Source organism: Caretta caretta, chromosome 1 (genome assembly GCF_965140235.1).
Source record: "Caretta caretta isolate rCarCar2 chromosome 1, rCarCar1.hap1, whole genome shotgun sequence".
Taxonomy (NCBI): domain Eukaryota; kingdom Metazoa; phylum Chordata; order Testudines; family Cheloniidae; genus Caretta; species Caretta caretta.
In genome coordinates this window covers 56,896,316-56,920,708 of record NC_134206.1, presented here as the reverse complement: position 1 = coordinate 56,920,708, position 24,393 = coordinate 56,896,316, and the positions used below count along the sequence as shown (strand labels likewise).

Here is a 24,393-nt window from a genome sequence, read left to right as displayed (position 1 = left end):
AAAAGAAAAGGAGGACTTGTGGCACCTTAGAGACTAACCAATTTATTTGAGCGATCACCATCAGCACAGGCGACCATCAGCACAGCCCACCATCACAGGTGACCATGCAGAATCCACCATCACAAGAGACCACGCAGTCCCGGATTCTCAGACAAGCTCCAGCATGGTCCGAATGGGAGGTACTGGATCTCATTGCATGTTGGGGAGATGAATCTGTTATGGCAGAACTTCGTTCCAAAAAAAGAAACGCAAATACATACGCTAAAGTCTCCAGGGCCATGACGGAAAGAGGCTACTCCAGGGACACAGAGCAGTGTCGTATAAAAATCAAGGAGCTCAGGCAAATGTACCAAAAAGCCAGGGAGCCGAACGGGTGCTCTGGGTCACAGCCCCATACATGTTGCTTCTACCGTGAGCTGCATGCAATTATGGGGGGTGACACCACCACTACCCCACCACTGTCCGTGGACACCTGCAAGGGGGGAGTTGCACGGCGCGAGGAGGATGAGTTATTGGAGGACGAGGAAGAGGAGGACAGTGCACAGGCGGCAAGTGGGGAATCCATTTCCCCCCCTAGCCAGGAACTATTCTTAATGCTGGACCCAATAGCCTCCCCCCACTCCCAGTGTGGGCTCCCGGACCATGACCCTGAAGAAGATACTTCTGGTGAGTGAGAGCCTGATTGGAGCCACGCGGTGGGGGGTGGAGGAAAACCCAGCTGCGCTGGGCTGTTCACGTTTAGTTTAAAGAGCTCATCCCTGCTCAGAGCCTCATCAGAGCCACACGGTGAGTGTGGGGCGTTGTGGGGGTGTTGTGTGAAGCAATCATCCCAGAGAGCCCGCAGGTCCTCCTTTTATATAGCAAACCCACCAGGCATTGCTTGCTATGGGAAAGGGGGCCTGGCAGTTTGAAAGCATTGAAATGAATGCGGAAGAAGCAGAACCCCGCGTGCCCCTAGGGCTTACCATGGCTGCCTGCAAGCTGAATTCTGTTGCCTGGCTGTGTGTGATGGCTTACTCACCAAAGTGGCAGGCACTTCAGTATAAGAGGCAAAATGCGACCTTGTACAGAAAGAACATGTGCTGTGTGTTATGAATTGCCTGTTTCACTGAGAAAGTGTCCCCTTTGTTCTCTAAAATGTATCTTTTAAAATACTACCCTCCCTTTTTCTCTTCCCACAGGTGCAAATGTTTCAACGCGGCCCCTGTCTACTCTGCCCCAGAGGCTGGTCCAGATTAGAAGACGGAAAAAACGAACTCTGGACGACATATTCACCGAGCTCATGCAATCCTCCCGCACTGCTAGGGACCAGCTGAATGCGTGGAGGCAAACAATTGCAGAGTCCCATAAAATGCTAAATGAACACGAAGAGAGGAGGGACCCACGTGATGAGAGCAGGCAGGATGCTATGGTCAGGCTCATGGGGGAGCAAACTGACATGCTCCGCTGTATAGTGGATCTAATGCGGGAAAGGCAGCAAGACCACAGACTGCTGGTGCAGCCCCTGTATAACTGCCCTCCCTCCTCCCCAAGTTCCATAGCCTCCTCACCCAGACACGCAAGAACACAGAGGGGGAAGCTACGGAGACCCACACACTCAACCCCAGAGCACTGCACAAGCTAGCAGAAAGCTGGCATATCCGAAATTTTGATTTGGTTTCTGGACTTGTCCTTCCCTCCTCCTCCACCTCCCTCCCCCAGTACCCTTCCTCCCCCCGATCTACCTTCTGATTTCTCTCAATGTGTTGTGCAACAAATAATAAAGAACGTTTTTTAAACAATTGTGACTTTATTTCCTTTCATATATATAGGGGGTGGGTAACTTCAAGAGAAACAAACACAACTGTCACACCGTACCCTGGCCAGTCATGAAACTGGCTTTCAAAGCTTCTCTGATGCGCAGCACGCCCTGCTGCGCTCTTCTAATCGCCCTGTTGTCTGGCTGTGTGAAATTGGCCACCAGGCAAGTTGCCTCAACCTCCCACCCCGCCATAAACGTCTCCCCCTTACTCTCACAGATGTTGTGGAGCACACAACAAGCAGCAATTACAATTGGAATATTGCTTGTGCTGAGATCTAACCGAGTCAGTAAACTGCGCCAGTGCGCTTTCAAATGTCCAAAAGCACATTCTACCACCTTTCTGCACTTGCTCAGCCTATAGTTGAACTGCTCCTTACTACTGTCCAGCGTGCCTGTGTACGGCTTCATGAGCCATGGCATTAAGGGGTAGGCTGGGTCCCCAAGGATAACTATAGGCATTTCACCATCCCCAACAGTAATTTTCTGGTCTGGGAAGTAAGTCCCTTCCTGCAGCTGTTCAAACAGACCGGAGTTCCTGAAGATGTGAGCATCATGCACCTTTCCCGGCCATCCCACACTGATGTTGGTGAAACGTCCCTTGTGATCCACTAGTGCTTGGAGCACCATGGAAAAGTACCCCTTGTGGTTTATGTACTGGCCACACCCGGTTTTCCGGGGCCAAGATAGGGATATGTGCTCCGTCTATCACCTCGCTGCAGTTAGGGAACTTCAGTGCATTAAAGCCATCCACAATGGTCTGCACATTTCCCAAAGTCACTACCCTTGATAGCAGCTGGACAATGATTGCATTGGCTACTTGCAGCACAGCAGCCCCCACAGTAGATTTGCCCACTCCAAACTGATTCCCGACTGACCGGTAGCTGTCGGGCGTTGCAAGCTTCCACAGGGCTATGGCCACTCTCTTCTCAACTGTGAGGGCTGCTCTCATTTTGGTGTCTTTGCGCTTCAGGGCAGGGCACAGCAAGTCACAAAGTTCCATGAAAGAGGCCCTATGCATATGAAAGTTTTGCACTCACTGGAAATCATCCCAAACCTGCAACACTATGTGGTCCCACCAGTCTGTGCTTGAATCAGGATTCCACGGCATGATCCTGGCCCAATGCCACCATGATCTCCCAATCGCCACATGCTGCGCTTCTAGGAACGTTTGTGTCCATGTCCTCATCACTATCGTAATCGTGCTGTCATCGCTTCCTCACCTGGTTTTGCAGGTACTGCACATGCTGCTGGATAATGTACGAGGTATTTATAATGGTCAAAACTGCAGTTCATGTGAGGTAGTAGTAAATAAGAAACAGCTGAGTGAAAGAGGTGGTTTAGCACCTCATTCACTAGAATCTCTGACATGCTTGGAATTTATTAGAGTTCTTTTCATCCTAATTACCTGAAAGACCAGAATTAAACACGGTTAAATGAGGCAAATATATAAATAAAGAGAGCTTCTAGTTTGTGGTAGCTTTACTTACTACCTTAATTATATATGTCCTTTAAGCTTGTGGGGGTTTTCCCCTGGGATAGATGGAGCAAACTAATCTTAAATGCGGCATAAAATCTATTCCAGATCCTCTCAAATGCCAATGCATATACATTACTAATTAGAATAGTAAAAGTCAGAGATGCAAATGATCTATTAGTTGCTTATCTAAAAGTCTACTTAAAGAAATTGCACCAATTTAACTACATCTGTTTTTAAATTGGTTTAGTAAAAGCAGTACAAACTCCTTTGTGCAGACACTCTTAAATGAGTTTTAGCCACTCTTAAACTGATTTAGTTCAATTTGGTTTGAAATCAAACTTATAACCAATTTAAAGTGAACTGATGTAAATGCAGTTGCACTGATGTAACTAAATTTATTTATAAATCGATTTAGTTAACTAGGTATGATTTCTGTGTGTAGACTGGATCCAAGAGAGGCAGTGAGGACAAGTGACTTGAACACCAGAGTCCTTGTCCTACAAAGTGCTGAATACTTATTGAGAGATGCTCAATGACCTCAACTGATATCAATGGGAGTTATACATTCAGTGCCTCACAGTATTGGGGCCAAGGTTAAGAGCCAAGAACTGAATTCTAATCCTGATTTTGCCACTAACTCATTTTGTAGCCTTGGGCAAATCACTTAATCTCATCAACTGTAACGGGATAATACTGTGACCCCCTGTCCCTTCGGGGAACGTCCAGCATCCCCATGTTCATCCTTGTAAAATGATTGTGTGGTATCCAATGCAAAGTTTGTTATGTCTGGTGTCTTTGGAAGGCTCATGATGCACTGAGCATTGTGGTTATAGTGATGTTATAGTAATTGTTGTTACAGTAATGTTATAGGTTATAATGTCATGTATATAGTTATGAGGCTGAAAATGTATCCTCATGGCTTAAAGCAAGCCCAGACAAAAACTCTCCAAAAGCAGAGGGGCAGTTCACATCTCATCAGGGCATGTATGGGACAAACCTAGCCCAGCCTCACAGGAACAAAGGACACTGACCTAGGCAACTACAAAGGATCTGTTGGACTCTCAAGTGAGTCACCTCCTTCCTTTGGTCAGTTTGGGACTGTGATGAGGTAATGTTTACCTGACTCTGAAGGGGGTGGGCAAAGCCAAGAGGGAAGAAAGGACATGGTAAAAGGGAGAGACATTTGCCATGCTCTTCCTCTCTCTTCCACCTACATCTACAGACACCACACCAAGCAAATGAAGTGCTGATCAAAGGGGAGAGCCTGGCTGAAGAGCAACCAGCCAGCTTGTGGTGAGAAGCATCCAAGTTTGTAAGGACACTGAAAGTATTAAGATCAGCTTAGAATGCGTTTTGCTTTTATTTCATTTGACCAAATCTGACTTGTTATGCTTTGACTTATAATCACTTAAAATCTATCTTTATAGTTAATACATCTGTTTGTTTATTCTACCTGAAGCAGTGCATTTGGTCTGAAGCGTGTCAGAGACTCCCCTCGGGATAAAAAGCCTGGTACATATCAATTTCTTTGTTAAATTGACAAACTCATATAAGTTTGCAGCATCCATAACTGGACACTGCAAGACAGAGGTTCCTAGGGTTGTGTCTGGGACCAGAGATATTGGCTAGTGTCATTTGGTTGCACAATCCAAGGAGCAGCTTACATGCCAGAGGCTGTGCGTGAACAGCCCAGGAGTGGGGGTTCTCACAGCAGAGCAGGGTAAGGCTGGCTCCCAGAGTCAAGGATTGGAGTGACCTAGCAAATCACAGGTCCAGATAACACCAGGGCGAAACGTCACAAATACCTCTTACCTCACAGGGTGTTTTGAGGATTAACTAGTTTAGGACCAGATTCTGCCACCATTGTTTATGCTGCCTAGTACAGTACTCTGTCTCCAGTCCTTCAGATGTAATTTTGTACATGTAACTAACCCTATTGATTTCAATTGTGTTATTCTACAGGAGTCAGGGGGAGTGGGGAAGAATCTGTCCCTTAATATTTTAATGTATAAAGGGCTATATATGTGACATCCCCCTGAAAGTGCAGGACTGTTCCTTATAGGACATTTTCTAGCATTTTATCCAAACTAGTTTTTACGAACTCAGTGGGGGTGGGGGAGATGGGACTTCATTGAACAGAGTTTATACAATATATAAGCCTTTTTTTTATTTGAATAGTAGGAGAGATCCTGTATACTGGGGGGGAAAGGTTATTTTGAACCAATGTTAACATATATTAAAATTCATTAAAATATTCAAAACTGCTACAGCCTACAATCCTTATATACCAATTGTATTTGGGGATAATGGATCTGTATGATTTATGGACACATTGGCCACATGCCTAGACCAATCTCTGCAGTACCATACAGAACCATAGGGGAATAGTGCCCAGGGGCTGAGGAGTCTCTGCCACTCCCATGGCCCCTCTGCACACTGATGTACTTCATACAGTGAAACTGAAATAGTCTTATTGTTTTTAGGGCAATGGTCCCCAAACTTTTGAGGGTTGCATCCCCCTAACCCTTGTCAATGCCCCCCTGTCCTCCTGGAACTGGGGATGGGAGTGGGGATGCGGCTCAGGACGGGGGAACAAAGATGGGGTAAGGGAGCCGAGGCTGGGGCCACAGTTGGGGTGGGTCTGGGGCCGGAAGCAGAGCCACACCAAGGTTGGGGACGGGACCAGAGCAGAGCTGGGGACGTGGAGGGGCTGGGTGGCACTCCCTCCCCACCCCTTGTGGAGGCTGGCCTGGGCCCTGCCATCCCCCACAGACATTCCTCCATGCCTCCCTTGTTATCCGCACACACTCTGGGGCATTTTTTAAACAATGCCCCAGAGTTTGGGGACCTTTGGTTTAGGGTCTTTAGGGTGTTTTAGGAATCATCCACTGTTGCATTACTTCTAAACAAGTTCCACTTCCAGGAACAGAGATGGTACAAACAGACCACAAGGCATTTTTTAATATGGTGCCAACTACCTATGTCTACAACAGACTTGCTTAGAACAGGTCTAGACAACAGGACGTTAACCTATGCCTTGCCTGTACTTACTCTACGGTAGTGTTGTCAACACTGCTCCCACCAATGAAAGTGAACTGGTTATGGTGCAATAAAGGGAAATTTCCCAAAATCTATGGCAAAGTAGACAGAGCTATGGAAATTAGAGATGGAAAACACATATAGTACTAAAGCATCTAGTCCACCTTTTGCCAATATAGGCTTGTTTCCCACAGTATATTATTTAATGTCTTGTCCAATGTAGTTTTAAATGTCACAAATGCTGAGACTTTCACCACTTTCTTTGGTCATAGTGAGTAATAATACAGATTGTAGGAAATGAGAATTATTTGTATGCTTCTTTTGAGTCAGTAGGAATTGTGTGCTGATTGACTGCAGAATGGGATGATATAATTTAAAAAGTAATTGTATTTAACTTTGTTGGAGTATCAAGCACAAGTTGAAACCAGGTGAGAAGGGAGAAAGCTCCATATATCTTCAATGAGAGAGTGAGGTAATATCTTTTATTAGACCTACTTCTGTTGGTAGAAGGTTCAAGTTTTTGAGCTACACAGATCTCTTCAGGTCTGGGGAAGGAAATCAGAGTGTGACTTTCAATGGGCATTGGGCACGCAACTCTCTTCAGCTTGGTCTACTAGAAAAGTTATATGTTGGTTAAAGGTTGGGTTTTTTTAAAACCAAAATCATGATACTGCTATGCACCTGAAACTGTAGTCTGTATGCAGTTATAAAGGGGCATGAAGGGCCTTATGCCCACATAATTTATTTCATTTCCTGAACCAGAATCAGCTCAACCAGTCAAAGAAAGCACCTTTATAGCTACCTTACTGCGCCCACAACAGGGGAGTGGGTTACCACTTTAACTACAAGTATGGTTAAACTGGCAACACTTCCTAGTGTCGACAAGTCCCTTTGAAAAGCCCAGGCAATAATCCTTCCCACTTCATCCCAGCGGATCTCAAAGTACGTCTCAGACTATATACGACCAAGGCCCCTGAAAGGTAGCCCCTTGTAACCAGCAAAGCGAGGGGGGAGAAGGCAGACTTCAGCCAGAGCCACTGCAGCCTAGCAGGGTGGGTTCCTTGGTGTTTGTGTCATGTGCTCCCAAGCACGTGTGTGTGAGTGTGACTCCCAGATGTGTTTGTAATAACTAATAGGGCCCGGCTGGGGAGCTTTTCCACGGTATACATCTGATGAAGTGAGCTGTAGCTCACGAAAGCTCATGCTCAGATAAATTGGTTAGTCTCTAAGGTGCCACAAGTCCTCCTTTTCTTCTCAGCGAAGATGTCACCTGTGGGACAGACCCCCTTCCGCAGCGTGGGGGGAGGGCTGCGCCCCCTTCTCAGCGGGAGAGTCGCTGCTGTGGCGCGGGCAGGCCACGGGGCGGGCGGGGGAGCCGCAGGAGCCGCGCGCGAAGGCGGGGAGGGGGCCGGGCCGGGCCGGGCCAGAGGAGCGGCGCTGACACCCGGAGCCGCGCGGCGGAGCCGGCTGCAGGCGGGGAGGCTCCCGCACACGCTCGCGCTGCCAAGGGAGAGGGGAGCCCGGCGGCCTGCGCGGGCTCCTCGCCCCCAGCGCTGGCGGGAGGTGGCCGCAGCCAGCCGGGGGAGGGGAGGAGGCGGCGGCCGCGGAGATGGAGCCCTGACGCCTGCCATGGAGAGGAAGCCGGGCGGCGAGGATGACTGCGTGGACTCGGGAGCCGAGACAGGAGGGTGAGTCCCGGGCAGGGGCGCAGGGGCGGGAGAGGAGGCAAAAGGGGGGCGCTGGGGCCCGGATGCGGGTGGAGGGGCCCCCGGCTCTGCAGCGAGGGCCTGGGGTCCAGGGGAGCGGGGCAGGCTTGCTGAGCCCCGGATAGCCTGGCCGGGGGCGGTCCCCAGAAATGAGCCCGCTTGGCTCGCATGGGGGGGGGCGGTGCGGTACTTCCCCCCCCCCCCCGCCATCCCCTGGGGAGCTAGTCGGGGGGCGGTGGGGTTGGCTGGCTCAGCTCCTGCGTCTTGCTGGTTTGATTTCCCCCCCGATCTCGCAGCGAGACGGAGAGAGATGCTGCTGCACTTGTTGCTTTTCTCTGCTTCCTCTTTTCTTTTGCTCCTGCTCCGAGAGGCAGCAGCGGGTCCGCAGCTCGCTCCCCTGTTCTGTGTCTTGCCTGGTGAGTTAAGTTCAAGCTTTGGGATTGGGCAAACACTGAGCTGAATCTGGGCTGGGTCATAAATACAAACAAGGTAGTTGCTCCCTAGGTTTGGCTTTAGGTCAGGGCACGCAAAAGATGTATCTATAATGACAGTCACAAATAATCATTACATGTTGGTGCAGCTGGCCTGCCCCAGAGTGCCCCTTTGATTTCGACTCAGTTTTCCTGGCTGTTTGTTATACTGTATTCCAGAAAGGCCCATACAAACAAGGGCGTGTGCAAGCCCACAGCAGAGGCTCTCAGGGGACATGCACAGGAGCTGAAATGTACTGCTGTGCACAAGACTGGGACAGCTGCAGCCAAGAGGCTGTCTCCTTCCAGCTCCTGTCTTCTCCTGCCCAGCTCCACAAAGGATTGGGGTGGGGGGTGTCTCTTAGCCAGCTCCCACCTGTTGATCCTCCTGTTTAGTGCCCTGGGGAAGCAGGAAATATTCTCTCTCATAGTATCAGAGCACCTCACAATCTTAATGAATTGACTCTCTCAATAGCCAGCTGAGGCAGGAAAGTTTTATCGTCATCCTCATTTTACAGATGGGGGACCAAGGCATAGTAAATGACTTGGTGAAGGTCACACACGAAGACTATGGCAGATCCAGGAACAGAACCCAAATCTCCTGAGGATCAGTCCAGTGTTTTGATCACAAGACAATACTTTTTTCCAAATCCCCTTCTGTTCTCACTCCCATCTACTGTTGTTGCAACTTCTGCCCCTCTCTATGGCAGAGACAGGGTATTTCCACTGCAGCCCTATCTCAGATGCTGCTGCCTTCTCCTGTCACCTGGCTTCCTGTGGGAAGAGAAGCTGAGTCCTCAAGTAGGACTTCTGCGGAGGGGGCCATGGACAAGGGATTTGCAGCCTTCCTTACCTCTTAGTCTCATCTCCCTCCCTTCTCCTGTCTTTAGGGGGAGGGAGGGAGAGCATGGAGGGGTGCCTTTAGCCCTTGGCTGCCTCTTGGCTCTGCTTAGAGGAGGCTGCCACCTCTCCATCTTGTCCCAGCTGCTCTAGATCTTTTCTGGGTCCTACAAAGGGGCTTGAAAGTCTTCTCCTGCCATCCTTCCCTCCCAGGTCAGTACCTCCTCAATTCTTGCCAGGACTTTTTCTTCTCTGCATGACCCAAGCTAGAGGCATAGGGTTGTGCATGTGTACAACAGATGCTTCCTTTCCAGCTGTGAAGGAGTCAGAGGAGTCAAGAGCATTACTGTTTCTCACCTTGGTCCCTGGCCGCATACAGGAGTCTGGGGAGTAAAGAAGGGGGCTTTCTCTCTTTCCCTCCCTCACACCAGTCATGGGTTCAAATTGCTTCTGAGTCCCATGGTGAGATTCAGGAAAAGAGGAGGCACCTTGAGCTCAACTTGTGCTGGTGGATTATACCCTTTGCAATGTATGAAATCCATGTCACTATGCTAGTGTATAAGACCAGAAGTGTGACAAAACAGTGAAACGGATTCTGCCACCTGCTGTCAGATGCTGGGTATACAATTTCAAAATAATATTATTACTGGTTTAAAAAAAAAAGGGATTCAGCTGCATATGGGATTAGGTTTATGATTTCCTTTTATATTCATCGTAATCAAATGAGCAAAATTTAAATACCTTCGTTATAAATTACACATTTTTCTGCACATTTCTGAGATTGAGAGATTGTGGGCTATTTTTCCTTTCACCTTAAATAGCTACAATATTGTGGACATGACTAGTCCCTGCAGGTTAATGTTTTTTATCTGGCTTCAGCATAAAGGAAAAAATCCACACTTTTTTTTCTATTTGTTGGGCAACAGGCTTTTCATTTTACCCTCTGGGAATCTGGAATGCGAATAAAGGGAAAACAACATAATCAGCTAATTCATAGCTGGGTCAAAGTTCAGAAAATCCTTGACATGTCAAGTCACTTTTAATTTACCATGCTCTTCCAAAATAGAAAAACCTGTCTTTTGTTGGAAGGGGCACTTGAAAGGATTTGCCCCAGATGGTGACATTAGCCTTTAGACCTTAGTGATCAGCGTGGCAGCTGCTTATGTCTGGTGTTGATGAGCTGTTAATATGGATGATTTTGTGTCACATCCCTGTCACACTTTTGACACTGGAACATGTAGCTTTAGAAGAACGCACTGTTTTGCGGAATTTTAACCATGACATATGGTAATTATCAACTAGAATGCTTTACACTGAAATATGTCTTCAAAAGAAATAGGTCATTGTATTTTCATTATTTTACTATGTTTAGCAGATGTTAGTCTGTGATAAACATGTGAAAGAGGTACATGCAACTATATTTTTATTTTTGTTTACTCACCAAATCAGCTGCTCATATTTAGGGTTGGAAGGATGAGATTTTTTTTTTGGTAAATGTTGATAAACGTTGATTTCACCGTACATACACAAACGGATGAAAAAATATTTCCACCAATAATAGAAATTTACAGATAAGTTCTCAAGCAGTTCCTACTTAGCCAATTAGAGTTTGATGGAAGGCTATTTACTTTGTATATTTTGACATGTTGTTGACAATTTGTGTTTTAATGGTTATAAAGTTTAACTTTTTTAATCACAACGGCTGTCATTAAATAATTTTGGCTGACTCACCCGTGATTTCCCTCAACTGTGAAAATTTAAATGGATAAAAAATGTTTAAAAATAATATCAATATTATGTGTCAAAATTATATAAAAATTGAATTCTATCAAGGCTACTCATATTGTTTGCTTATTACTCTTAAAGCAGAAATAGGGTTTTCTGTATCTTCATAATAGTATTGCAAAAACTCAGCTGGTTTCCTTGTTATGTAGCTATTTCGGTGTTGAAAAAGAATCAATTGACACCTATTTTTAAGTTCAACAATCATACTATGAAAGTATTCTGAGAACAACTGTCAAAATCATTCAGTAGCAGTTTTATTATTATACATCAAGTGGTCTCTTTCTGTCATTTAGTGAATAATAGTGTTGACACTCTAGCAAATCCAAGCTTTGTGAACCATTTTCATCTCTATTCAAGCATGAGCTTTATATATATGTATTGCTAAAACTGTTATATAGCAACTAACTACCACTATAATTCATGAAATAGTTCCATAAAATGTATTTTTCTTCCTGAGCTGATGCTGCTGTTAGCCACAATAGTAGGCAAACCCCTATTCTACAGCAAAGTTTGATTCCAGTTTTGAACCATCGTTTTACAAATCCACTTGAATGTATCTTTGTGCTATTGTATGTTCTTCAGTTGATCAAGTTGGAAAGCAGATCAAAACCAGTATACTTTAAGTTACTGAATCCAATAAGACTGGATTGGGCTGAGTTGCCAAGTACTTAAATAAAGAGAATAGAACATATGTGCCACCATACACAGCTGCAATCTGTGGCAGAACACCCATTGATATTGAGGAAAGCTGCATGTTTAGAGAGAGAGAAATATACATGGCCTTATTTTTTTCTTATATATAGCCTCTCCTTTAATTGGAAGGAAGGGTGGGGGAAGCAACAAATAAGGAGGATGGTGACATATATGTATGCAAATGAAAAATTAATACTAAACTGTCTGAAAGAGTGACTTGCCATAATATGTTTTCTTTGTCTTAGTTTTACTAAAATTAATCTATATGGCTTTTATGATTCATGACCTTTTATATGAACCATAAGGCACAGTTTTCTGTGCAATGCTATATTTTTCGTTAAAAATACCAAAACAAAGTTATCTTTTAAAATAATTTTAGAATTTGTTGTGCATATACTTTTTAATGCCCAGGACCTATTCTTGCTGTCTTTTGAAGTCAATGATAAAGCTTCAATTGAATTCAGTGAGTGCAGGATTGAGGTCTGTAGTAAGGTTTTTAATGCATGTGAAAAGCTTTAAAGAGTTAACAACTTGCAATATTAATTTACTAATATATTCAAAGCTCTAATTTTTCCCTTCTTTAATTAGAAGTTATTTGAAACTGTGACTTTAAGAATCTTTTCCACTTACATTTCAAATAATTAATAATTAATCCTTTTCGTGAAAGTCAGGAAAAAATACCCATGTAGAACATAAGAAGAAAGGCAGTTATAACTTACTGTATGGACAAAATTATAAATGTTCCACTTATATATGTCTTCATGGTTACATTTCAAATGGAATCCACTGCTTATTAAATTGTAAAGCTCTTGCCTAATTTTGGGAGGCAGGAAAACAGTGGTGTTTGTGCAATGCTTGTGTCAACATGGAGAAACCCAAGCTGGTGTCTTTTTTTATCTTATATGAACATGCATCATATATCAGATATTTTTAAAAGTATATTTGACAAATTATGAACACATTTGGGACCTGGCTACATTGTTACTTATTAGTTTTTTGTGCATTAAATGTTTCCTTAAACATCCCTTTTCATCATTGTGTTCTCACAGTTGATCACTACATGGCATATGTGAGCTTCTTGACCATGCTACCGTTATGTAGTGGTACTACTCGGGGCTCTGTCACTGGCTCACTACGTAACCATGGATAAGTCATTTAATCCCTCTGTACCTTGGTTTACCTAGCTGTAAAATGGGTGTAAAATACTTACGTGTCGAAACAGAATTAAAATAATCTATTTAATGTTAATCTTCAAACAAAGAGGCCATGATGCTTAAAATAAAATAAATAGTTTCATGAGTTGATTTTATTTATTTTTTGGTGCCACACAGCTCAGCTTATAGACACTCTCTTATGAATTTGTACATTTGTGTGTTAAGATACATCTACACAGGGGTGAAAATAAAACCCACAGCAGAGAGAGTCAGAGCCTGGGTCAACTGAGTTAAGCTCGCTAAGTTCGTGTTACAGAGCTAAAAATAGCATTGTAAACATTTGGGCTGGAGCCCAGGCTCTGAAACCCAGCTCACCCGTTCAATGATGGTTCCCCGTTTACAATTACATTTTGAGACCTACCAGTTAGCCAGTTTTTAATCCATTTAATGAGTGCCATGTTAATTGTATATTGTTCTAGTTTTTTAATCACAATGTTATGTGATACTATGTTAAACACGTTACAGGAATCTAAGTATAGTATATCAACATTAATGGTCCAGCGAGCTCCTCAGGCAGCTCTTTTAAAACTCTTGAATGCAAGTGTTCTGGAGTTGCTGATTTAAAAATGTCTAACTTTAGTAGCTCCTATTTAACATCCTCCATAAATACTAGTGGAATGGAAAGAGTATTCTTATCACCATATGATGAGAGTATATCATCTGTTTTCCCCAAATACAGAACAGAAATATTCACTGCACATGTCTTCCTTTTCTGCATTATTATTTAGTCTACCTTTTCATCTAATCATGGACCAATACCATTGTCAGGATTCTTTTTGTTCCTAATATATTTTAAAAACTCTTTCTTATTGTCCTTAACTGTGCTGCCATAGATTTCTCCTTGTGTCCCTTTGCTTCATTTATCAATTTTCTACAATTCCTACTTGATTTATATTCATTATTATCAACTTCTGCCTTCTTCCATTTGCTATATATTTATAGCTGCCTTCACCTCCCCTCTTAACCAGGTCATTTTTTAAACCAATATGGCCTTCTTTCTTGATTGTGGTATTTTTGGCATCTGTATGGTGTTCATAAACGATTCCCAATTATCATTCACATTTTTCTGATTAAATCCTTCCTTCTAGCTGATTTGGTTCATCCCTCAGATGTCAGTCTCACATCATATATTACGTCCATTTATGTGTAACTCTCAGGAGAAGAAAAGGAGGACTTGTGGCACCTTAGAGACTAACAAATTTATTTGAGCATAAGCTTTCGTGAGCTACAGCTCACTTTATCGGATGCTGCATCCAATGAAGTGAGCTGTAGCTCACGAAAGCTTATGCTCAAATAAATTTGCTAGTCTCTAAGGTGCCACAAGTCCTCCTTTTCTTTTTGCGGATACAGACTAACACAGCTGCTACTCTGAAACCTCTCAAGAGAAGAAACCATTGCTGCTGTAACCTATTTTTAAGGACTGTTTTTACCTTTGGGTTTTTTTTGTAACTTTCACATAATATCTATATTTCTATATATCACTCTTGTCATGGCACTGTACAGAATTCACCTGTGATTTGAGTATTCAAATATGTTAAATGGAGCTTTTGTCACAGATTGGTATTGAAATAATTTCTACCACCAGACATCACCAATGTAATGCAAAAGTTCCAGTGTGCTTTTTCATATCTCAGTAGAGAAACCTGCTAATATATTATTATAGATATGGTCCTTGAAAGCAACTTTTACGTAGACTTCAATAACTGAATTTTTCTAGCAGGGAGATCTGTACTGACATCTACTATAATTGAGCCAGAACAGTGTATGCATTATTGGTTAGTGGTTCATTCCTTTGGTGTACTGTGTACTACTATTTAAAGAACAAGGTACAAAATCCTAGGCAGGTAAGCATCATGCTTTCCGCCACCTGAGAAATACACCAGAAGCTGCGTGCCACATACTGGTGTGGTTATTTCTATTCCACTGTATTTAAAATATTATAAATGGCAGTGTCATAAATATAAAGGGAAGGGTAAACCCCTTTGAAATCCCTCCTGGCCAGGGGAAAGCTCCTCTCACCTGTAAAGGGTTAAGAAGCTAAAGGTAACCTCGCTGGCACCTGACCAAAATGACCAATGAGGAGACAAGATACTTTCAAAAGCTGGGAGGAGGGAGAGAAACAAAGGGGTCTGTGTGTCTGTCTATAGTCTGTCTATATGCTGGTCTTTACCGGGGATAGACCAGGAATGGAGTCTTAGAACTTTTAGTAAGTAATCTAGCTAGGTATGTGTTAGATTATGATTTCTTTAAATGGCTGAGAAAAGAATTGTGCTGAATAGAATAACTATTTCTGTCTGTGTATCTTTTTTGTAACTTAAGGTTTTGCCTAGAGGGGTTCTCTATGTTTTTGAATCTAATTACCCTGTAAGATATCTACCATCCTGATTTTACAGGGGGGATTTCTTTATTTCTGTTTACTTCTATTTTTATTAGAAGTCTTCTTGTAAGAAAACTGAATGCTTTTTCATTGTTCTCAGATCCAAGGGTTTGGGTCGGTGGTCACCTATGCAAATTGGTGAGGCTTTTTATCCAACATTTCCCAGGAAAGGGGGAGTGCAAGTGTTGGGAGGATTGTTCATTGTTCTTAAGATCCAAGGGTCTGGGTCTGTAGTCACCTAGGCAAATTGGTGAGGCTTTTTACCAAACCTTGTCCAGGAAGTGGGGTGCAAGGTTTTGGGAAGTATTTTGGGAGGAAGGACGCGTCCAAACAGCTCTTCCCCAGTAACCAGTATTAGTTTGGTGGTGGTAGTGGCCAGTCCAAGGACAACGGGTGGAATATTTTGTACCTTGGGGAAGTTTTGACCTAAGCTGGTAAAGATAAGCTTAGGAGGTTTTTCATGCAGGTTCCCCACATCTGTACCCTAGAGTTCAGAGTGGGGGAGGAACCTTGACAGGCAGTTTAAAGCACAGGAAGAATACTGCTACCGGAGGCTCTCCAAAACCATTAAAATGTTAGTAAACATCCCTTTGTAGTAGTTAAATTGAGACACAGATGGTCATATTCTGAACTTTCTCTGTCTGGTAGAAATCCAAAGCAACTCCATTAAAATACACTGTTATCACTTACACTAATGCAGTGATCTCGGTTACTCTGGTGGAAATCCAATAAAGTTAGTAGAGTTGCTTTGGATTTATACCAATGTAAGTGAAATCATAATCTGATCCATAGGAACTGAGTGACTTGCTCAAGGTCACACAGCAAGCTGGTGTCAGAGTCAGCAATAGAATCTAGTTCTCCTGACTCATAAGCCTGTAGTTAATTCACTATACCATGCTCTTCCCCATGTGCCTATTTAATAATAGTTTATTTAAGGATGAAAAGAAGCCTCTTGGGCATAACTGTGGTGTGAAAGAATAGTTCCTAGGTAAAAGGCGCTAGGGAAAAATCTCAGTACAATAGGTGTCATCATGCCAGTGCTGGGCAAGCAAAGGGAGCAGGCAGCAGGAGGGCTGTCAGCTCTTACATAATTTATTTTTCCTGGTATAAAGAAGGCCTGGAGAAGGAGACTTTTAGACATGGGAGAGAGGAGAGGCTGTTAAACCTAGAAATAGAAACAATGACTGGACAGTGAGTAAAACAACCCTTCACACACACTCCCTTTATTTTTTTATATATATATATAAAATACACACACACACACACACGCACCCTTGCTTCAGAGCCTTTGTTACTCCACTACCTCCCCCTAAGATACCTGGAAGGTCTGAAAATGATCCTGTATAGGAGATGCATCCTCCTTACCCATTCTTGCCTGAATTTCACCTTCCATTTCGCCTTTAAAGGGTAACATCCTTCATTTAAAACATGCAGAACTAATGGCTGCTACAAAGCCCAGCCTCTGTCCCCAGTACTGCCCAAGACTGTGGCCCTGATACTTCACCATTAAGGTCAATGATAGCTTTGCCATTGACTTCAGTGAACATAGGATCAAGCCCTATGCTCCACTAGTCGCTTCTTGCATCCCTTCCCCAGTCTATGTTCAGAACACAGACCACAGAACGCTTTCCCGAGGGAACTGGTAGAAGCCCCGTCACTTGGAACATTTAAAATGGGGATGAGAACAACATCAGTACATGAACTAGCAGGAACAAAATGACATTCCAGGAAGCTAGGGCTAAATGATTTAGGAGATTTTTACTTCTATATTTAACTTGTTTAAATTTATGACCTGTCAAAGTGATTGTTCATTTTGTATAGTACCTAGAATGCTTAAAATATTTGCAAGAGCTCCAGAACTCAAGTACTCCAGCTAGCTATCATTATTAGAAAAAGAGAGCAACATACTGTTTTGGGTTTTGTTTGTTTGTTCTGTGAGCAAATTATCAGATGTTTTCTCATTTCTGAGTCTTTTGAGTAACTTTTTCAGTTTTTCTGTGCAAACATGAGGGCTAGGAATTTACTTTTTTTGAAAAATAAAAAGCTGAGAGTCTCAGACTTGCTTCCAAGATCTGGAGCTTTAAGAAAAGCATAAAATATCACAACATTTAGAGTTGTCAACACATTGTGAATAACCTGTGATTTCTATTAAAAATCTTTGACAAACTTTCAGCCCCAGCTCACAATAAAAAGGGCTTATATTTTGATTTGTAAAATGAAATCACAGATTAACTGGTGACCATAAAAGTTTATTAGCTCCTTCAGGAATGAATAAAAATTTCAAAGATTCAAAGTTATATAGTGAACAGCTGCAAAATTAACTACCTAGCCTCCTTCAAAATACTGAACAGCACTAGTTCTTGTTGTGGACAATAAATTGAATAAAACTAATGTGGAACTTCTAGACTGGGGCTCTGTTGAGATATGACATTATAAAGAAGAAAAAAAGAGACAGAAAAGACTTCTCCAAAGGGTAAAAACCTTGTTCTTCAATTAATCATATCTCTAAGACCAATTTTATGGTTTCCTTCAAACGTTGTGCAAAGGACAACTCAATTTCTCTTCTGTCTACAGAATGCACATTAGAAATTTCAGGTGCAAAGCATTTTTGGAGATATTTGGAAGGGGAGGAGGGTCAAAATCCAGCAGTATTGGAAAACTAGTTATAGCCTCAAAGAGTTTCTTCTCTAGTTGTGTAGTCTCTGTAGATATTTTTAACATTCCTGCAGAATGTCCGCTATCTTGAGGGCACATTCAAAATATTTTCCATAGTGAGTTATTTTACTATAAAAATAACTGTATGTAGGTTTTAAGCAATTTGACAGTTTAAAGCAAATTAAATAAAGTCAATAGTTTCCTTTGCCAAATTTGTATATGATCTTTTAAAGATTTAAATATAGTACAGCCTTGCTGAACTAAGATTTTTGTCTTGCAGATCCGAGTACAGCCGCATGTCCTCTACAAGCAGTAAGTATAATTTTAAGACCTTTTAAAAATAAAATCTCACCCTTTTCTTTTTCATTTGCTATCTGCTAATGTCTGCTTAATGCAATAAAGAAGTCTCCAGGTTTTCAAATTATATTACAGTGATATGTTTTGGATCTATCTAAACTCTTCTCCATCACTAGCAGCAATGTGTTTAAAGATCAAAGTAATAATAATAAAAGGAGAAATAAAAAGACAAATAAAAGTGTTGATTGACAGACCTTTTACAAAAACCTTATATACAATTTAAAAAGCCTCTTGGCTATTATGTTTACTGAAATCAGTTCTTCAGTGTATGGGCAGGATTTGCAAAAACACTTGGCACTAGATTAACTCTGCTCCCATTAAGATCAGTAGTAAAACTTCCTAAATCTTGGTCCTGCTTTACACAGCAGCACCGAACACACTTACCACTCATATGCCCAGTTTGCACTGACCTTGTGTGATCCAGCCGGGTGTAGAGAGGGCTCATGCAAATGATCATTTAAATATTTCCTCTCACTATCTCTTTCCACCACGAAGCAGATCTTCATCCCTAGCCTCTCACGGGCCTATGAAGTTCACTGCAGTAGGCTCTGGGGCTTCAGTAACCCATGCAGAGCTGTTGCAAGTGAAAAAGGGGGACTGAGATGAGTCTCCAAAATACAGTCAGAAGAGGAAAAAGTAGTCATCAAAGATCACAGGAGGGGAGTGGCCCTGATCACTATGTGGGTGGTGTCCTAGATTGGTCCTGTATTCCACTGCCAAGTGACAGCTCTGTTTCAAAGCTGTTATCAGGGAGATAGCTGAGTTCCCAGGGAATTACATGTGCCACCTACATGGTAAGGACCCCATCCATGCTCTGCTTGGAACTCAGTTTGGAAACAGTGGTTCAGTGGATGGATTGGTTGGCCAGTGTGGATAGGGCCAAACTGAGTTACAACCATGCTCAAAGATATAAACATTAAAATCATAAGAAGATAGGGTAGAGCAGAGGTGGGCAAGCTACGGCCCGCTGGCCACATCCAGCCCCTGGGCCCCTCCTGCCCGGCCCCTGAGCTTCTGGCACAGGAGGCTCGCCCCCAGCCCCTCCCGCTGTTCCCCCTCCCCCGCAGCCTCAGTGCGCCATGCTGCCGGTGTAGTGTATTAAACTGCTCTGCATAAGAATGTGCTACTGGTAGCAGTTACGGAGGAGAGCAATTTACTACACTACACCGATGCAACGCTCTGGGTGGCGCGTCTGTAGCGCCGCCAGCCACTGGTGCTCTGTGCTGCACGGTAAGGGGGCAGGGAGCAGGGGGGGTTGGATAGAGGGCAGGGGAGTTTGGGGTGGTGATCAAGGGGCCTGGGTGTGGATGGGGTCAGGGCGGGGAATGGAGGGGGGAGGGGGGTTGAATGGGGGCAGGGGTCCCATGAGGGAAGTCAGGTTGGATGGGGCGGTAGGGGGTAGTCAGGGGCAGGGGTTCTGGGGGCGGTCAGGGGACAGGGAGCGGGAGTGGTGGTGGTGGATGGGGCAGAGGTCCTGCGGGGGCTGTCAGGGAACAGGCGGGGTTGGATGGGGCAGGAGTCTGGGGGGGCGGGGCGGACTGTCGGGGGCAAGAAGCAAGGGGGTTGGATGGGGGTGGGGGCACAGCCTCCCTAACCGGCCCGCCATACAATTTCCAAAACCCAGTGTGGCACTCAGGCCAAAAAGTTTGCCCGTGCCTAGGGTAGAGTGAGAGCATAATTCTGAAACCTGGTTTGGCTAGTCAATGTGAATAGGGTCTCAGAGTTTGTAATGATTAATGTCGTTTCAGCAAAGGCCACAGGAATTAGAAATGAGTGAGTGCCTATTATAAACTGATGCCAAGAAAACATAAGGGGAGAGAATTCTGTAAGACATTTCTTTGTTTGAGCTTAAAGAAGGGAGAAAGTGAACTGAAAGTTTTCCAGTCTTCCCAAATATTTCTTATGACCAGATTAGATTTCAGGTTAACTAAGTGATAAAAGATGAAACACAGTATCTGGTTTCTTTTTTCCAGTGATGTGATATGGCAAATTTTTCTGCTTTTACCAAAAGGAATTTCACATGGTGCTTTTCCGTCTTCTACGATAATGACTTTATCTTCCCAAAAATAGTCTGTCATTTACTGGAAGAACTGTATCTACTACTCTCTGAATCCCAGAAATGGTCGTTCAAGCAAAACTGCAAATAAAGCCCTCTTATCAATGTAAGATGGCATCTCTTCCCCCTAATTCCCTCCTGATTTCTCCTCATAGGTGCAAGCTGTTACTCACAGTGAACGCTACAGAAATTCACAAAGTTGACTTTCCCACCCTGCAGCCCAAATTCTCTTATAATCAGAAGAGAGCTGTCAAATGTCCTCCATGCACATGATTCTGGGTGAAATGGAGTTTCTCTAGCCAGTTCCACACAGGTGTCCAGTTCTCAGACTAATTCCCCAAGGTATCACCTAGCCAGAAGGAATAATTTGAGGTTTTATCTATCTCTTATTGAACTCAGTGGGAATATTGTAGTTGCTTTCAGTTGAATTCCAATTCACTGAAAGTTGTATCAGGCCCTTAAAGAATAAAGTTATCTACATGTCTGAATCCTGAGCTGATGTGACTGACAAAGGGCTAGCTGTCTGTCTGCTGGATGTATGTCTCCAGTGAGCAGTTCAGGCCTTTAGCCTAAGAATGTTCTTATTATTGGAATGTATTCCTGATTTCCTACTGGCAGGGATCATTCTCTATATGGTTGGCAGATTATGGGCCCAGTAATAATTAGTATTTGACAAATGAACTCACTGATGAGGCTTAAAGCAAAGTATTTCTCGTCTAGACATTGACTTGTAATCAATTATTTATTTATATTACTGCTGTGTTGAGTGAAAACAATAGGAGCAAACTCATCTTGGTAATTCTTACTTGTAATGGATTAGTACATACAAGTGATTTCAGTTACATGCCAGCTGCAGTTTGTCACATTAAATGTGGTGACCTAGACGTTGTGCTGACCAAGGCAGTCCAGGATGTGGTGGGGATTACAATAGTATTTTAACACCAGTCCTTTGTCAGTACTGGGAAGTATTATCATTCTGGCAGAGACAGAAAAGTTCAGGAGACAGGACAGCCTTTTTACATACAAACTTAAAAATGTGATGTCTCTTTTCTGCTTCCAAGACAAATGAAGCTGGTGTAGCATCGCAAATTATGGGATTTAGTTTTTTATTTCATAGACATTGTGTAGTCTGTCTGTTCAGACAGCACAAGAGGAATAGTAATATTTGAGTAGATCAGACTGTGAACTCTTCAGGGCAGGGACTACCTTTCTACTCTCTATAGAGCACCTACTATAACCACGCACCAAATCTGATTCGGGTCTCTAGTTGCCACTGAATTACAAATAATAAATTTCAGAGTAGCAGCTGTGTTAGTCTGTATCCGCAAAAAGAACAGGAGTACTTGTGGCACCTTCGAGACTAACAAATTTATTTGAGCATAAGTTTTCGTGGGCTACAGCCTACTTCATCAGATGCATGCATGCATTCATCTGATGAAGTAGGCTGTAGTCCATGACAACTTATGCTCAAATAAATTTGTTAGTCTCTGAGGTGCCACAAGTACTCCTGTTCTTTTTGCAAATAATAAATTGTGATAGCTTCTTTTAAAACTCTTTAGAAAAAAGAGCAGAGGTTAGCTCTTGGCTTTATAAGTCCACATGAAAACTCACTGCTCCACATCCCAATATTAAATCACTTGACAGAAATGGTTTCCATGTCCCCAGTAAAGAGTAAAAACAATGGAGTAATGTTTACTTTTATATTGCTGCTTTCATCCCAAAGGACTTCACAAATTATGTGCGCACTATAGAGATCCACTAAAATGAACTGCCAAGATTGAAGATAGCAACTAACCAACACATAGTAGACTGCAAAACAATTTGGAGAAGGGAGGAGAAGAAATTTGGGGCAGAGATAGTAGGGCAAACCCCTACTCTTACTAAAGATTCTCTGGCAGTTTTCATTTTTGTCTGATTTGCAAATGTCTAAATACCCCTTTCTGGTGAATGGCAGTTTTCTAACCCAGAAAGTTAAAGAGCTTTGTTGGTCCTGCCAGGATTGTAATCTCTGGTTCTGTGGAGTGTTGGGTTTCAAATTTGAATCTTAAACTAGTAAGCCATTCTTTCTGGCACATTTCTGAATCAAGTCAGCTGGGCAAAGGTTTACTACAGAGATGCCAAAGAAGAAACTAGGAAAAGTGACTTGTCAGGTGACTTCATTGCACTCAGTTTAGTGGCTCATTGTGAAGACTATTAAACTCTGCTGCAGAGAAGACTACAAAAGTTTTGTAGGCTACTCTGCCAATACAAAAGCATGAGAAAGCCATAGACCTGAGGGGAAATGTAAATATGATTAGGAAGGCCAAGAAATAATTTGAAGAACAGCTAGCCAAAGACTCAAAAAATAACAGCAAAAAAATTAAGAACATCAGAAGCAGGAAGCCTGCTCAACAACCAGTGGAGCCACTGGACGTTCAAGATGCTAAAGGAGCACTCAAGGACAGTAAGGCCATTGTGGAGAAACTGAATGAATTCTTTTAATTGGTCTTCACGGCTGAGGGTGGGAGGGAGATTCCCAAATCTGAGCCATTCTTTTTAGGTGACAAATCTGAGGAACTGTCCCAGATGAGGTGTCATTAGAGGGAACAAATTGATCAACTAAACAGTAATAAGTCACCAGGACTAGATGATATTCACTGAAGAGTTCTGAAGGAACTCAAATGTGAAATTGCAGAACTACTAACTCTAGTCTGGTTTCAGAGTAGCAGCTTGGAAAAGAGACGACTAAGGGCGGAAAGGATAGCGGTCTATAAAATCATGACTGGTGTGGAGAAAGTAAATAAGGAAGTGTTGTTTATTCCTTCTCATAACACAAGAACTAGGGGTTACCAAATGAAATTAATGGGCAAGAGGTTTAAAACAAAAGGAAGTGTTTTTTTCACACAACGCACAGAGACAAAAGATAGCCACTGACAGGGGAGTACTAGGAAACAGTGAGACAATGTTGGTCAATATGGTAGGCAGTGGTCTTAGTCTACTAGCCATTGTGAAGTTTTTGTCAAGTTATGATTTTGAGCGGCTGCCAGCAGCCTCTCTGTCTACCTTTTGATTCAGTAGAGTTTTGGAGGATCTCCAAATCTCCAGTTCTGCATGTATATTTGTGATAACAGAGCTGGGTGACATTTTTCACCTCAACATTTTTTTTCTGAGAAAATGTAGATTTGGGTCAACCAAAACATTTTGTGAATTTGTGTCCATTTAAGTAAATTTTGTTGATCAAAACAAAAAAAGAAAAAATTTCAGAAATGTCAAAACAGATCATTTTGATTTTTCAGTCTTGATTCACAAGGGGATTTCTGCACAGCATTGAGGAAGAGATGCTGCTTCTCCGGTGCCCAATAGCCTAGTGGTTAGGGCACTCATCTGAGCTACAAGGAGACCCAGGCTGGAATCTTCCTCAGGCATATGGACTTGAACCCAGGTCTTTCCCCACTTAGGGGAGTGCCCTAATCACCGGGCTATTGGCTAATCTGGTGTGGGCCTTTCTCAGTCTCTCCCGTGAAATTGTTTCACTTTGTATAAAATACTTGATCAGTTATTGGCTCAAAGAGAGCATGAGCCTGACTCTATAGCCTGGTGATTAGAAATGTATCTTGATGTGGAGGAGTTGTGGATTCATAGTCTCTGCTGTGGAGCAGATAGTTGAACCTGGGTGAGTGCCCTGGTGATTGGGCATAAGAGAGGACACTCCCATCATTTTGTGAATGTAGTCCTTTATTTCCTTTGCTTTCATTTAAAAGGTTAAAAATGCCAAAGAAAAAATGTTTTATTCAACCAGAAAGAAAATTTTTCTGACTTTTTTTGATTCTCCAAAAAATTGGTTTTGGTTTGACCTAAACTGAACTTTCTTTAAATTTTTCAGAATTGCCAGCAAACTGAAAAATGGGTCATTTTCATAGCTCTGGATATCCATTCTCCCAAGG

At 42.9% G+C, this 24,393-nt stretch overlaps 1 protein-coding gene across 6 annotated transcripts in view; it reads left to right on the top strand.

Annotated features, from left to right (window-relative positions):
• Positions 1-7,748: 7,748 nt before the first annotated feature.
• The window catches only part of FAM124A (family with sequence similarity 124 member A), a 69,685-nt gene continuing 53,040 nt past the window's right edge, over positions 7,749-24,393 (top strand). For 2 of the 6 annotated variants that reach the window (XM_048849183.2, XM_048849167.2), the window contains exons 1-3: positions 7,764-8,005; positions 9,012-9,546; positions 18,338-18,369. In XM_048849183.2, the coding sequence (XP_048705140.1) occupies positions 18,354-18,369 (16 nt within the window). In that variant the 5' untranslated portion in view covers positions 7,764-8,005; positions 9,012-9,546; positions 18,338-18,353. Of the gene's footprint in view, positions 8,006-8,319; positions 8,440-9,011; positions 9,547-18,337; positions 18,370-24,393 lie in introns of all 6 variants that reach the window. The other 4 variants (XM_075128340.1, XM_048849150.2, XM_048849160.2 and 1 more) reach the window with 4 other exon arrangements.